This window comes from Aulostomus chinensis, chromosome 23 (assembly GCF_037954235.1).
Source record: "Aulostomus chinensis isolate RoL2024-O1b breed Wild chromosome 23, RoL_Achi_v1.0, whole genome shotgun sequence".
Lineage (NCBI taxonomy): Eukaryota > Metazoa > Chordata > Actinopteri > Syngnathiformes > Aulostomidae > Aulostomus > Aulostomus chinensis.
This window is the reverse complement of record NC_141342.1, coordinates 4,947,741-4,962,453: the sequence shown is the minus strand read 5'-3', so window position 1 is coordinate 4,962,453 and position 14,713 is coordinate 4,947,741. Positions and strand designations below refer to the sequence as shown.

Below are 14,713 nucleotides of genomic sequence, written 5' to 3'. Positions count from 1 at the left end.
CGCTCCGTGCTGCGCCAGCGGGGCTGTGTGTTGGGCTGCCCAGCGCTCTGCTGCCCCTCCCCAGCTGTAGGTGCTGTGATGGTCTCCTGCTCTCACAGCAACCAGAGCAAGAGGCCTGTGTGCTCCACGTGCAGGTTCGGCCCGGCGCTCCACCGTTTGTTGACCAAACACACTCGCCAAATGAAACATGGCATCAGCGGTGAGAGTGAAAACGTCATCATTACACGTTCTTCTTTTGTAAATATTCAGCATAAACCTCTCAGGACCTTCATTGAGTTTTCAAGTCATTTGTTGTTTCGTCTGGTTCACCACACTACGGATCAGATGCTCTCCGACGCCTCAGTGTGTCATCAGCGGTCACTCCGCCCGTTTCCTGAATTAAAATGAGTCGAGTCGAGTCTGCAGGAAGAGAATGAAAGAGGATTTTCAGCAGTGAGAATTGACTTTTCAAATCCAGCCAGTAACACATTTCACAGCAGTTTCATGAACGTCTGGTGTGGAGAAATATGTACACTCCACTTTTTATGAGCATAAGGTGAAGGGCTGTATTTTTCAGTTTGCGTGTGTGTGTGTGTGTGCGTGCGCGTGTGTGTGTGTGACATGAACATGAAACTGTCAGCAGACTGTTCTCAGCTCTGCTGTTCCCATTCCTGCGAAGAACATCGCTGAACTGAATATTTTCCACCGTGAGGATCCACCGTTTCACCACACACGCGACCTGTTCCTGCGTTCCTGTATTAGTAGGATTGTATTTGTGTGAGCCAGTCCTTCCCCACGGGGCTTGACTGCAGCGCATCATGCGCACCTCCCAGTGTACGTTTGACCTTTTATCATAAGATACCAGACATGCAATTAATGTCATTGATTTTCACGATATTTTTGGCGATCAAACTGGAATCTGAGATATTAACGTGACGTAACTTTAACACCATAACTCATCACATCCTGTGCATTACTACTTTTCCTGATGTCTTAGGCCTTCGCTGTGGCGTGGTTTCATTGTTGTTATCGAGGTATTTTAGTATTGAACCATATTGAGCCTGTAATTTTGCTGTTGTGACTGTAGCACAGACTCTGGTCTTCTTTGTCCCCCTGACATCCTACCACGTCAAAAAGTGAACAATGGCAGTTTGGTTTTGACACACAGGAGGACACAGGGCCTACCGAGCCACCATCCACTTCAAAGATGTCATCTCAAGTCTGAAGTCTGCGTAGAAGAAGTGTTTATGCTTTTGGAAGGCACTGCATGGCACCCCCAGGCAGACTGGGTGGACAAACATGCTAAAACATGGCTGCTTTCAGTCTGGAAAACAAAACCTGTGTAGATGATTATTATTAATATTATTAAATATTCCCCTCATCTGGAGGCCCAAATCAATGCTGATGGTGGACAAGATTCGGCCCCCGGGCCCCACGTTGGGCAGCCCTGCTCCATGGAGAGAGTGGCATAACGGCTTGGTCTATCAGCTAATAAAGCAATTAACAGGTTTTGGCTGAAAACTGATATTTTTGACATTATGTGTCAGTTCATTGTGAAATGCAGTGTGTTCCAGCGCGTCTGTGGTCTGGAGACAAAGCCTGGTCTGTTCAGCTAAGCTGCAGGATCAGCGTCAGTGCCAGGTTTAGCTGAGTGTAGAGAGGTCACCGGGTTGCTGTTGGTGCAGGGAGGCTAGATTTAGTTAGGTAACAGAGTTAGGAGAATTAAACGAGGACCTCCACCAGCTACATTCAAAGCTGGGCTGCGCAGCATCACACAGGGTTTTCATGAAATCTTGGAGAATTCCATTCTCCAGGTGCAGCAGGGAGATTTCTAAATATCTGACACTTCGCCTGTTTGATGACCTGATGGTGTGTCGTTTCTATTCCTTCAGTGTGTTGCCTGTATCCTCAGGACTAGTGTTTCTCTGGTGTGATGGTGTGAGGGTGTGGATGATGTTGGCCAGTCCTCCGTGGTGCCCCCCCCCCCCCTCTTCTCTCCAGGTTACACTCAGCATTCTGCTGCTTCTGATTACAGATTTCGCCCGCTGCGTGTTTTCAGTGCACCCATTTTGTGTTTGTTTGTTGGGGAGGGAAACAGATTTGTGCGTGCGTGCGTGCGTGCGTGCGTGTGTGTGTGTGTCACAAATTACTACTGCTTCCTGTGGCCACCCTTCACGTTTGTGTTAGCGTGTCTCCCACTGTGTGGAATCACAGCAGAACATCGAGCACTGGGCTCTGCATCCTCAGCTGCAGTGAGTAGCACAGAATGACCACAAATCCGGTAGAAGTTGCCCCAGCCAGTGGTCCACATTCAGACCCCCATCATACCCTTGAATTTGCCTGACCCATCGGTGGGGGTCAACTTCTACCCTCAGCTGACGTGTGACCTAACTGAGCATGTGCCTTTCTTGCTCTTCATTTGTTGACTTGTTGTTTTTTTTTTACATTTGAGACTAGAAACATTCTTGATCTTGGGATTGTTTCTGACCACGTATTTGGGGTTATTCATCTCTGAAGCACTTAATAAGTGGTGGTTATCTTTATTTGAACACTTAAATACAGAAAAGTGAAGTGTTTTGTGTCTGACTGCTTCCAAGATCATCTTGCATGTTGGACATGTGGATGCAGGCTGCAGGTGTTTTTATTCTGTTTCAGGCAGATGTTCTCCTCAACTTTTTTTTTTGTCATTCATTTCCAGCCTGATTTACTGAACTTCAAGAAAGGTTGGATGGTGAAGCTGGATGAGCAAGGCCAGGTACTGTATCCAGTGTGACAATTAGAAAAGAGTATTTGATTTTAAAGTCTTACTGATTCTTATTTTTTTAAATCAAGTTTAGTTTGTTCTTTGGTGATGATGTCAAGCAGCTTTGGGTTCTCAGATGAGGGTTCTATGAATGCGATGCAGGGCTGGGCAATTGATCGATTTTATCGATTAACTCAAATTTGTACTTAACGTCAATTTTTTTTGAATGAAAATCGATTTTCTCTTCAACTTCCTCCACCATCGCTCCCTGTCGGGCTCCGGTAGTTCAGAGTGCGCGTCCCCCGCGTGCTTGATACACAAGCAACATGCCGGCGAACGGTGAAGATTTCATCCCCAAGAGACGAAAAGTACCTTCAGTTGTTTGGAATTGATTTGGGGTTTGTGGCGTCAGACACTGAACAAACAACACCTCGCGACAACGGCTGTTTCCAGGCTGTTGTTACCAAAGGTAGCAGTGCTTCCAGTTTACTGCAACACCTCAAACAGAGGCGAGCTGCTCTAAGGAGCTGGAGGGGTGGCGTTCTAACCCTCAACAACCGATCTGTGTTCCAGCAGAGTGATGCAGCCTAACCTACCTAAGTCCTAAGTTTAACCTTTGTATTTCGTTAGCGACAACTGGACTCAGCGAAGCGTTGCTGACTTTCCCGATGACACAAAGGGGAAATGTCAATGGTGGTTTCAGTTTAAATCGTACATCAGATTTGCTGTAAACAACAACAAAAAAGCTCCGATTTTTTTTTTTAGGGTTACTGCCCAGCCCTAATGTGATGTATCATTAAAACTGATGAATAGATCAATCTTTGAACCATCCAGGCAGACTGACCATCAGTAGAGCAGCGAACAACCGGCTCCAGTAATGACTTGAAATGGAGCGATGCGCCATTACAGGAAGGTTAGAGCAGCACCTGAACCGTGCGAGTAAATCACTCGAGTCCGCCGCTATGGGGAACCTTTGAAAGATGAGGGTGAAGAAGATTTAAAATACATCTGGTGAACCGAGTCGATCTCTGTAGCGTCATAGAACAGGTGAGATCGACTCAATGTGTCCCTTAATCTAACCCCAACAGGAAGACATATAAATCTGAGTGGCTGCTTCAGTTTCTCTTTTCTTCTCCCCCTTTTAGTGGAAGAAGTTTTGGTTTGTACTGACGGATCACAGCCTGCGATACTACAAGGATTCTATAGCAGAAGAGGTGAGATTATTGGTGTTCTGTTTAAAAGCTGCATGCTCTTAATGAATCCCTTCCCATTTCATGAATCTCCTTTTTGTGTGACCTCAGGCCTCTGACCTGGACGGAGAGATTGACCTTTCTACCTGCTACAACGTCACTGAATACCAGGCCCAACGCAACTACGGTTTCCAAATACAAGTAAGAGACTTTGTCTGTCCATAAAAGACCAAAGTAGTCATTTTATTCTCGGAGGAGCTGATTCGACAGAAGGTTTTCATTTTGATACTTTGAGGGCGCGTAATCAAAGTGCGATCCACGGCACAATCTTTTTCTTTTTTTTTTTAAAGTTCAAATTGTATTAAGATAAGTCATGTTCACTGGTGCTGGGGGACTCTTTGACGGTGCTCAGACGCCGTGTGTTTTTGGAGTTTTCCTTTCTGTAGGACTGGCAGGGAGACTATGAACGGACGGCTCTGGCTTCCTCTCCAAGCTGCCTGTTTATGCTGTCTACGTATTGGACAGAGCATTCCTTAAACTGAAAAAAATCCCCAGTATCTATCCATCTATTTGTCTATAATCTAGCTGTCTGTCTGTCTGTCTGTCTGTCTAGCTACTTGATTGTTATTGTTCATTGTTTCCTTTCGTACTTGCTTCACCATGATCAGTCTTGTACAGCCAGGAGGAGGATTTCCTCTCTGGCAGCCTGGTCAGGGTGCAGGTGAGCAAGTTCTCTGTTCTCTGCTTGGATCATCAGCAGGAGAGCTGCGCTGGCTGCTCCTAGCAGTTGAGCTCGCGTCAGCATCTTCGCCACTGGTCCTACGTTGAGCTTGAATGCGTTTTGGGTGTCAGTGTGCAGTGCGCGTGGGGGGCGGAGTCTTCGTAAAGCTGACAACAGAGGAGAATTGCAAATGCGCGGCAATGTAGAGAGTGAAATGAAATACCTTCCCATAAAATAGATCAATAACATAAACTTAATTAGTTTATTTGATAAAAGGCTGGGCTCATTCAATAGGAAAAAGTGACCTCATATGACTTATATTGTGATGTGGCGCTTTTTATAAAATTCAATTAAATAAGATTAACTTGACTTTGGTGGGGTTGCTGGGTCTTTTCTGTGGGGGACGACCCCCTTCTTTGTTCCGCCACTCAACCTACGAATATCTGGCTTTTTGGCCTTATAGAAAATGTGAATGCGAGCCACAGTTTCTCCCCAGGGGGCCGTAGCCAGGGACAGGAGGCGTAGTCTAGTGCCACATCCTGACAACACGTCACACGTTATGCTAGGCGTGTCCAAAGTCTTCAGTTCATAAAGAACCTGCACCTTGCTGCAAGGGAAGCTACGTTTCATCAGACCAGACCAGACTTTCCCTGTTCCTGAAATTTTACTTTGCGCGGAGGCTGAGGAGCTCGCAGGTCTCTGTATCTCCCCAGTTGGCCGTCTTCCAAAATGTTCCATGTGTCTTGACCTTGGAACTCGCAGGTGAAGTTTTTCTTGTCTCTCCCTTGTGCACCACCGTGTTGTCACAATGTTTTCCTGTGTTTTTTTAAAGTCCCGCTGGATAGGGTACGTCATCACCACGCCCCGAAACTCTGTGTTGGAGTGGGCGGGCTGTTAAGATCAAACACACTCCGGCAAAAAGACTAGGGTTGGAGGAGGGTGAATCAGCGTGGCGGACCCCCCCCCCCAGCCTGTGTTGCTCAGTGTGAACACAACAGGCACCCCAGCAAAAACACAGCTTTTGTGTCAGTGTGAAAAGGGCCGTCCATTTCCAATCACCCACGTAAGCTTCATGTTAAAGACATAAATACATAAATTGAGGGGTAGCATCTCTGACACCTCACCGCCCAATCTCGGGTCGGTTTATGTACTCCACCTGTGTTATTACAGTTAACCTCATTTTCAAGAGAGACGTTGTGTAAACAGAGAGCAAAAAGTAAACTACAATTTATAATTGTTGTCATTATGTCTTTGGTCATTCGGTGCACATTTAATGGAGTTTTAAATGTTTAGACCCAGGAGGGAGTCCACACTCTTTCGGCCATGACAGCGGGCATACGGAGGAACTGGATCCAGGCAGTGATGAAGAACGTCAGACCCTCCACTGCTCCTGATGTTGCCAGGTCAGTCACATTTATTATCTCTGATCAATTGCTGTGATTTAGATGAAGATGCTTTGAAATAAATAAATAGTATCATTGCGGGTGTTTGCATCAGGTAAACTACAGTTTCCATCATTTCCCTTCTCTCTGTCTTTCAGCTCAACTGAGGATCATGGTTCTTTTTCTCCTCTGGAGGGTTTGGTCAGGCCAGACGTCACCCAGGACTCACCCTCCTCTGAAGCCTCCTCTGTGGAGAGAGAATCCGCGAGAGGTGTCATCAAGAGCCGGGCTCGAGAGCGTAGACGAGAAGGCCGATCTAAAACCTTTGACTGGGCAGAGTTCCGACCAATCGCTCAGGCCCTGGCTCAGCAACGCGCGCAGGAGGCCGAGAGCCTCCAAGCAGACCTGGGGGAGCTCGAGCGCAGTCGGAGGAGGGAGGAGAGGCGTAAGAGGTATGAGTCTGTAACGAGCTCATCAGTGGAGCACACATCTGTTAAAGATGAAGACAGAACGGACTTAGAGGGTGGACATCCAGGACGTGATGCATTAGGTCCTCCGTCTCCGGAGAGGCAGCAGAAAGTGGAGGAGGTGATTGAGCAACACTGGCGACAGGTGGAGAAGACACCTATACGGGACGAGAGGAGGGTCCCCCTGCCCTCTACGGTGCAGTCCAGAGAGGCCGTCGAGCTAGAGAAGCTGTTGGAGAATTACAAGCAAGGGGTATGTTTACTCTTGATACACAGATCTTGTATTTTTAAGAAGCTTTCTCTTTGTCTCTTTCAAGGGGGGGTTGTGTTTGCCTGTGCTGCACTAATGGGGGGTGTTGGAACTCTCTGAGAGGAACTGCCCACTGTGGGAGTTTCCAGGGAACTAAACACCTTAAGGGACTTTTCCTTTTTGCATTCGTACGGCCTCGAGGATGTAGGATCTGTCTGCCAGTACTGAACATGGCTAATTAGCTGCTTCTCATGGCAGATTCCAATAAATGATAATCAATTTCACATATTTGTGAAGTAAAATCAATCGATAACTTGCAGATTATGCACACCTAAGGGTGAGAAAGGCTCGGTTGTAGTCATCATACTTGGTATGTAAAGCACGTGCTTTGCTTTGCTTTGCTCCCTTCGTGGTGACTGTGTGGTTCTACGGGTGAGGCAGTCAAAGTCGCTCTGTCGGAAGCCAAATCAAATGAAAACAATTTTGGCTTCTTATTCTCGATTCTGTTTATTAGCCAGAAGTTCATGATCTGATTTGTAAAAATGTCATATTTCCCAATTAACTGCTGATGATGTAAGGGCCCAGTATGTATCGTGCATCCCGAACAGGAACCCCTGAAGGGATGTAAGCCAGCTGGGGGTTGAGACACAACTGTCATCGACGTCCTGTTGAGTCTGACAATGGAGGACGAGCTGATTGTTCTACATATTCTGGTCTTCATGCACTTCAGCTGTTAAGTAGAACCACTGCAGAGGCGTCTGTGCAGGCGGTAGATTTTGGGATGACAGTCACGCAAGCTTAGCGGCCCCGCCTGTGGCCGAAGTCGACGGGGATTGTGAGCAATGACTATCGGGTGTACAGAGGCTGCCAGTAGGTACGCTGGCAAGCTCCGCTGAGACATAGCCTTGTTTCAGTCTTTGCATGAATGATCACGATGAGGTGTGGTACTGGCTCAGATGTGCCTGTAGTGGTTAAAGATGAGACCGGCCAGAGTGAACGGTCTGCAAGCAAGCACTGAATGTCAGATTAACAAATTGTACTTTCTCTGGAAAGGAGCTCCTCCGAATTTGCAGCGAAAAAGTTCCTTAAAAAAAGAGTTCTAAGCGCTGCAGTTGTTAAAGCTTGCAGTGGTGGGAGCACGATAACAGAGGGTTCTCAGAACTATGAAATGGTGCTTCTGGTCCCAAAACACCAGCTGACTCACATTCCTGAGGAGCCCACAGAGGTGACACCTGACATGACTTCCTTCGCTACCTCTCCTTCCTCCTCAGTGTCTTGAAATTTAGTCCTACTATTAAACATGAGGTGTTCCCCCTGCTGTCTACAGATAGAAGACCTGAAGGCCCAGTTGGAGAACTGTCACCAACAGCTTCTTGACTCCAACAAGCACAAGCAGGAGCTGGAGCTGCAGCTAAGAATGGCTCTAGAGAGAGAGCAGGACATCCGGACCGGCTACATATCCCCGGTGAGTTACTCTGTGTCCTCATTGTGCAGCTGCCTCCACTGTATATTATTACTCTGCTACAATGGGGGAAGTCCAGTTATAGATTTCATGCCTATATTTCAATTGAGCAGTATTCTCTCCTCCATTTAATATAACATCCTTTGCATGTGTTTTTTTTATTGTTACGAAACAAATAAACTGACAACAAAGCAGCGAAATCGCTACAGATACGTGTCTTTGCATGAGTTCGTTGCATGCGAAAAAACATTGAGATTTCATCACTACATTGGCTTCTACTAGTGACTTCCTCTCTGTTTCATCAGTCTGTACGAGCGTATATCTGAACTCATGCTGGCAGTCGCAGGATCAAAGCATTGTATTGATAGTTGACCCAAAAATGTACAGCTTTGTGGATGCTGATGTGACTCTTGGAGGATATTTACACCCTAATTAACAGGACAATAGATTGTGAGGGCAGGGAAAGTAATAATATGGAAACCATGCAAGCAGCAGACGCAGGGGTTTCTGGCACAGCTTCCCCTGCTGCAAGGGGAAAGGAAAACTACTGATGAGCTAAAAAAAAGAAAACCCTAACACGATAAGCAACAACCTTAATATCAGACTGACACGTTTGGCTTATCGCCTTCAGTATCATCATACAACCCATTGCATTACAAACACAACTCACATGAATGAAACCGGGACGAAACTAAAACAACCAATAATGGAGCTGCCATAGTAACGAATCTAGAAACAGAGGCAAGTTAGCTTTGTTGAATGTCTGGTGCCCGGGTCTCAAAAGCCAATAGGATTTTTAATTGAATGCCTGAGGAAGGCTTAAATAGGGTTCCCACTAGCTTAATATATTTCAAAATTTTGTTGTGCGGAATAAAACATGCCATTAAATATTGTATCTCATTTGAATACTTTGAATAAAAAAATATTGAGATAGACAATGCTGAATGAGCATAAACTCAACCTACCTTGTTGGTGCCACGGCGGATGAGACGTACGTGGATGCACGTGGTGGTTTTTCCCTCTGTACACGTTTCAGTTTTTCTCTCTCTCTTTTTCTTTTTTATACCCGCCTTGTTTAGACGGGTGTTTTCAAAGCGTCATTGTATGATGGCACTGGTGAAGGTGTCATGATGAAGCGCCACACTGCTATTGTCATACAGAGTGGAAACAAAATAGAAAAAGTTCATTTGAAACCTAAATAGTGAACAGAAGTGCAAAATATCAATCCTAGTCAGAATACCTGTTTGACTAAAACAGCCCTTCATCGTCAGAGGCTAACTTAGAGTGATATCCTCCATAGTCACCTGGGTAACAGATGGACTCCTCCAAGTGTCTGGCTGATGTGTATGAATAATAACCTCTTGGCTTGTTTCCTAATTATTTGCATGTTGGTCAGATTCTCATCTTCTAACTTCTATTAAGATCATCAGTCTGTGGTTCTGCCAGTATTTTCAGCTACGAGTTCTCCGATGTGGAATTAACTTCCTCTGCTTGTGAGTGTTTGTGTGGACGGGTTTGCCAGAGCGAGGCTGAATGAATACTTTCTTTTTTTTTTTCTAGATAATGTAGCCTGTTGGTAGGTAGCCACGACTGTCACCATTAGAACAGACTGAATGCACTATTTGTGTCGCTCTATGTTCTACACATGTGTAGTGAGCTGCAATGAAGTATGAAGAAAGTAACGCGTTAGATTAAACCTGAAAAAGACGATCCAATGTATCCACTCGGAGCGAGACAAAAGTTTGGACCAGAGAACTTCAGAAATGTGTTTTTAGGACCTGGTAGGCCTTCCATCCTTAAGTAAATCATCCAGCTGAAACTAATATTGCATTACTTACCACATGAAGTAACTTTTAACCATTTAATGAGCATGCTCTGTTATTAACTAACCCCGGCTGTTAAATCTTTCTTCTTCCCCTCTTAGTAATAGACTATTTAAAAAGGTACAGGTGTTTTAAATTATTGTTTCAGTTTGTTTGAGATTAGTTTGTGGGATTTCCAATTGTGTCTCGTTTTCATAGAAATTAGATGTAAATGGATGATGGATAACGCTGAGAATTATTAGCAACCTTTGTGTCTCCCCTGCTGTGTGTTAACCAACTGTCTGGTCCCCTTTTCCAAGCTGGAGCACCATTTTGGTCTGGAGGCTGATGTGACGCCCCAGACGAAGAGGCCAGAACTGGTTAGTTCTCAAGCACAGAGTTTAACAAAGAAGTACCAGGAGACCAAAGAGCTCCTGAAGCTGCAAGAGTTGAAAAAGCGCAGTATGCAGGCACAGCTTGGCCTCTCACTTTCTCACCACCCCATCAAGGACCCTTACTTTTCTGAACCCCCAACAATGCCAATTCTGGAAGACCCTCCCCCAGAACCTGTCCAAAAAACAGTTAGCTTCTTTCTCCAGGACAGCGCGGAAGCCATTCAAGAACTGGATGACTTGACAGCTGGTAAAGTCCTGACCCTGAAGGAGCTGGCAAAACTGTTGAAATCCCTCGGCTGTAATCAAGAGATGTCAGAGAAACATCAATTTCAGAAGCTCTTGGAGACCTGGAAGTGCCAGCAGGAGATAGAAAACGAAATGATCAAAAAGAGTTTAGCCAGAGCAGGAGATAGCATCCGAGAATATGAAGCCCGTCTGTTAACCATGGAGGATTTAGTTGGCAAGGTTCAGAAGCATAGTTTTGAAAGTCGCAAAAGCCCCTATGGTCCCCTCTCGAAAACTGAGAACCACGCCGAGACAAATGAGGTGACAATTGGAATGCTCGCTCAGAGGGTAGAACTTTTAACTGGTGAAAATGGCGCGTTGAAACAAAAATGTCAGGAGATCGTAAACCAGCTGACTGAGGCTGACAGAGAAATAGACAGACTGAAAGCTGAGCTGATCAGCCAGCAGGGCGGCAAGCAGCACCATCTTGTCATGGAAGAGCTGAAAAAACTGAAGGCGGAATTGGCTGAAAACCAGGCAAGCGCCATAGACAGGGAGTATTACGAGAGAGAGCTGAATGAGAAATCCTTGAGGCTCCATGAAGCTCTCGTTACATTGGAGGAGCTAGGTAACACCCTGAAAGACACTGAGAAGAAGCTGCAGCTGAGAGAGGCCACGCTGAAAGGTCTGGGATTCCAGGCAGATTATGAGGATGAGACATTGCACCTGGAGCAAGAGCAACTGAAAGAGCTCCTGGAAGCCTCTCAAGCAAAGTTATTCGAGACGGAGGCAAGCCTTCGTACGGCCGAACAGCACTGTGTTGAACTTGCAGGAAGAAACAGTGAACTTATCTCACTACAGCAGGAATCAGAGGAAGTCAACAGAGAGAAGCTGAAAGAAGCAGAAAACGAAATAAGAACGCTACGAGAGAAGTTAGAAATGGAGACGAGTCGTGAAGAAAAGACGATGCATGTTGGCGATGCAGGAGAGAGGCAGGTTGATAAAGGTCTTGTAAAGCAAGTCATCGATGAGATTGAGATGAAGTCCGAGGCGAATAAACAGGTTTTAGAGATGTTGTCAAAGGTAGATGTTAATGTAGAGAAACTTCTCAGTGATTTAAAAAGCACTTTATTTGTCAGAGAAGATGTTAGTTCCCTAAAGGAAGGGCTATACTTTGCCAGTCAGAAAGACATGAGGTTGGTGTTAGAAGGAGAGTTCTGGAGCCAGCTGCTGGGGACCGCCGAGAACAAACTCAGCTGTGAGGAAGGTTTGGCCCGACAGATGGCACAGAAGCGCTTGATGCTCTTTATTAGCAAGATTTGCTCAAAAACAAAAGCTGAGAGTGAGATGGTGACAGAGCCAGATTTCACTTCTATGTACAGCTGGCTTGATAATGAAGCAAATGCCCACATTCTGGGCGAGTTAACGGAGACGTTGGAGGCAAAGTCCTACCTCTTGACCCAGATTGCATCCAGGGTGGCCAAAGATGACAAGCTTCTGTCTTTGGCTGGGGCAGGCCTTACTTTTGGTCTGGAGCAGAAGCAGTCCTCCCGATACCTGCTGGATGCCCTTCATGAAGCTTATATGTCGTATGTGATCATTAGGCTGCAAGTCCAACATAAGAAAGAGCTGAAGCAAAAGCAGGCTGATGTTCAGTTTGGCAGTGTCGACTGTGTCAGTTGTCCGAAATTGAGAGAAGTGGCCAAAGATCTCCAGTTCAAACTGGCAGATCTTCAAACTCAGATATCTGAGGCATCTGTGAAAACCACCTTGGGGCCACAAACCTCACTCCAGATTGAAGGGGAGCCCATCGACTCGGTTGATAAAACCGTAGAGCTTCACGATCTGATAGCCAAGCATAGGAAGGAGCTCCAGGAGGTCAAGGACAGCTATGAGCGGGAAGCTGAGAAGTTGAGGCAGGAAACTGCTAAAGCTAGTGAGACGCTGCGCCTCCGCTCAGAAGAAAATGTCAAAGAGATCGATTCTCTGACAAACTGCGTGGAAAACTTGAAGAAGAAGCACGAGGAGGAGCGGATGAGCCTCACAGAGAGGTTCAACCGAGACATGGAGGAGCTGAGGAGCATGATGAATCCAGCAAGCCCAGACAAGACCTCTGCAGATGAAGGCAGAGCATCGCCATGTGCCTCGGCCCAGACTTCCAACCTCAAAGAGCGCATCCAAGAGCTGGTGACCCAAGTGTCAGTCATGACCGAAGAGATGAGACGGCGCGAAGAGCAAGGCGATATAACCACTCTACGGCTGAAATACCAGAAAGACCTGGAAAACCTGAAGGTGGAAGCGCTCCTTGTCCTTGCCGTCCGCCATCTGTGATGCCTTGTGTTCCTTTGTGGCATTCCCAGATCCCCTTCCTCCCCCAACCCCGACTTGCCCTCCTCACCCCGCTCACCCTACTCTCGCTCTTTGTTTCCTTCTGTGTTGCATGAATTCTCACCTCCTTCACGTTTATATTCCTATCACTAACGCTGCAGTAGTTGTGTACCGAGGAACCCATTTTGTTCATCACCACCAGAACCTGATTAGCCACTGCTGTTGCTATGCTACTACCACATCATATAAGCTGGTTTCCCATGAAATGAGTTCCTCCGTTGGTAGTTCAGTGTGCTTACGATAAAACTCTGACTCATCTTTGGCTCAAGGGTTAAGGGTAAAGAGGGGACCCCATTACAATTTTTTTTCACATTTCAAAATTTCGCTTGAAAAAACCCAATTATCTGTAATTTATGGGTCTGATCTCTTTTCCTTTGACTATTTCCACTAACCGTTTGATTTTAACACTTTTTTCCCCTCTGAAGTGTAATTAATTACTTATGTAACAAAGTGCTTACAGGGTCGGCTCAGCCTGTAAGCAAAAATGAGTGTCTTCTTCTGTAGACTTAAAAAGTATTCAGGCAACTGGCCGATGCCAAAAGAAGCCAAGTGAGTGGAGGTGCTCAAACTCAACACTGATGATATTTTCCCAAAACAAAACCTCAGTCACTGAGTGTCCGGGATCGCCAGAGGCCCTCCGATACTCAACATTTCTAGGGCTGCACTCAACCAAAGAAACTCTCGGTCGACTGAAGCCCTCAAATTTAGACTAAAAATCCACTAATTTTATACATGAAAACTCTACTGTGTCAACTATCAGCACAAAACCTGCGGAGGAATATTGAGACAATTGTTTCTGTCAGGTTATAATAACTGACCGACGCCATCGTTGGTCCTGACAGAGCCAGACTGAACACAGGAGCTCAGCATCGCGGCTGAGACACAAAGAGACTTTTAACTTAAAACTTTACTCTCAAACACAAAAGGCAAGTCCACGGTAAGAATTTTTACAATTACAGAACAATTATTAGACTAAAACACTGAAATGTCACTTCTGATGTGTTCATGTACTCAAAACTGACAGGCAACCTAAGGTGGACACGTTAGCTCACCGTTTCTAGGTGATACGTCGTGTTTGTAGAGGAGCTGTGACATGAAAACTGTTGTTGGCAAACTTTGCATTCGACTTTTTTCCCATGATCTGTTTTCATGAAATGCTGCCACGCTGCAGACGTCTTTGTCATGGTGGACGAGGACTGACTTGAAATGAAACCGTCAAAATTAGATATACATTCATCAAACCACCAGACGCTGGCCTTCTAGTACTCTTCAGTCTGTCTGTCTCTTGCGGGCCGGGTGAGTCCAAAATAGCAAAAACAAGGGGGTGTTCAAAGATAGATTATCTGTGAAACAGGGGTGATTTCGTTACTTTGCTCCTGATGAAATTAACGTGGCAAAAAAATAGACCAATCAGAGTTTTGGTGGAGCCAGAACGTATCGACTAATAAATCGACCAGTCGACTGGGAGATTACAGCCCTAAACATTACCCAGATACGCTGAACTGGTTTCTAAAATAAAACCTAGTGTGCCCACGTCTGCCAGTCACTTTTCTTTGCGCAGCAAATTGCCAACACCTGCGGTTGCAGCGTCACCTGTGAGGCACAGACGCACCGTCACAGCTGTGAACCCATGCTGCTGTCCTCAGTTGCAGTTCAACCATAAAATAAAATAACTTGGCATTTGTTCATAAATGCACCGCCACGCAAAA

The 14,713-nt window shown here is 45.9% G+C and overlaps 1 protein-coding gene across 5 annotated transcripts in view; it reads left to right on the top strand.

Annotated features, from left to right (window-relative positions):
• mpripb (myosin phosphatase Rho interacting protein b) overlaps window positions 1-14,713 on the top strand; it is a 52,759-nt gene that overhangs the window by 29,426 nt on the left and 8,620 nt on the right. For 3 of the 5 annotated variants that reach the window (XM_086196324.1, XM_086196322.1, XM_086196323.1), the window contains exons 10-16: window positions 2,678-2,734; window positions 3,868-3,936; window positions 4,024-4,113; window positions 5,927-6,036; window positions 6,174-6,735; window positions 8,060-8,197; window positions 10,317-12,908. In XM_086196324.1, the coding sequence (XP_086052450.1) occupies window positions 2,678-2,734; window positions 3,868-3,936; window positions 4,024-4,113; window positions 5,927-6,036; window positions 6,174-6,735; window positions 8,060-8,197; window positions 10,317-12,908 (3,618 nt within the window). The remainder of the gene's footprint in view (window positions 1-2,677; window positions 2,735-3,867; window positions 3,937-4,023; window positions 4,114-5,926; window positions 6,037-6,173; window positions 6,736-8,059; window positions 8,198-10,316; window positions 12,909-14,713) is intronic. The other 2 variants (XM_086196325.1, XM_086196327.1) reach the window with 2 other exon arrangements.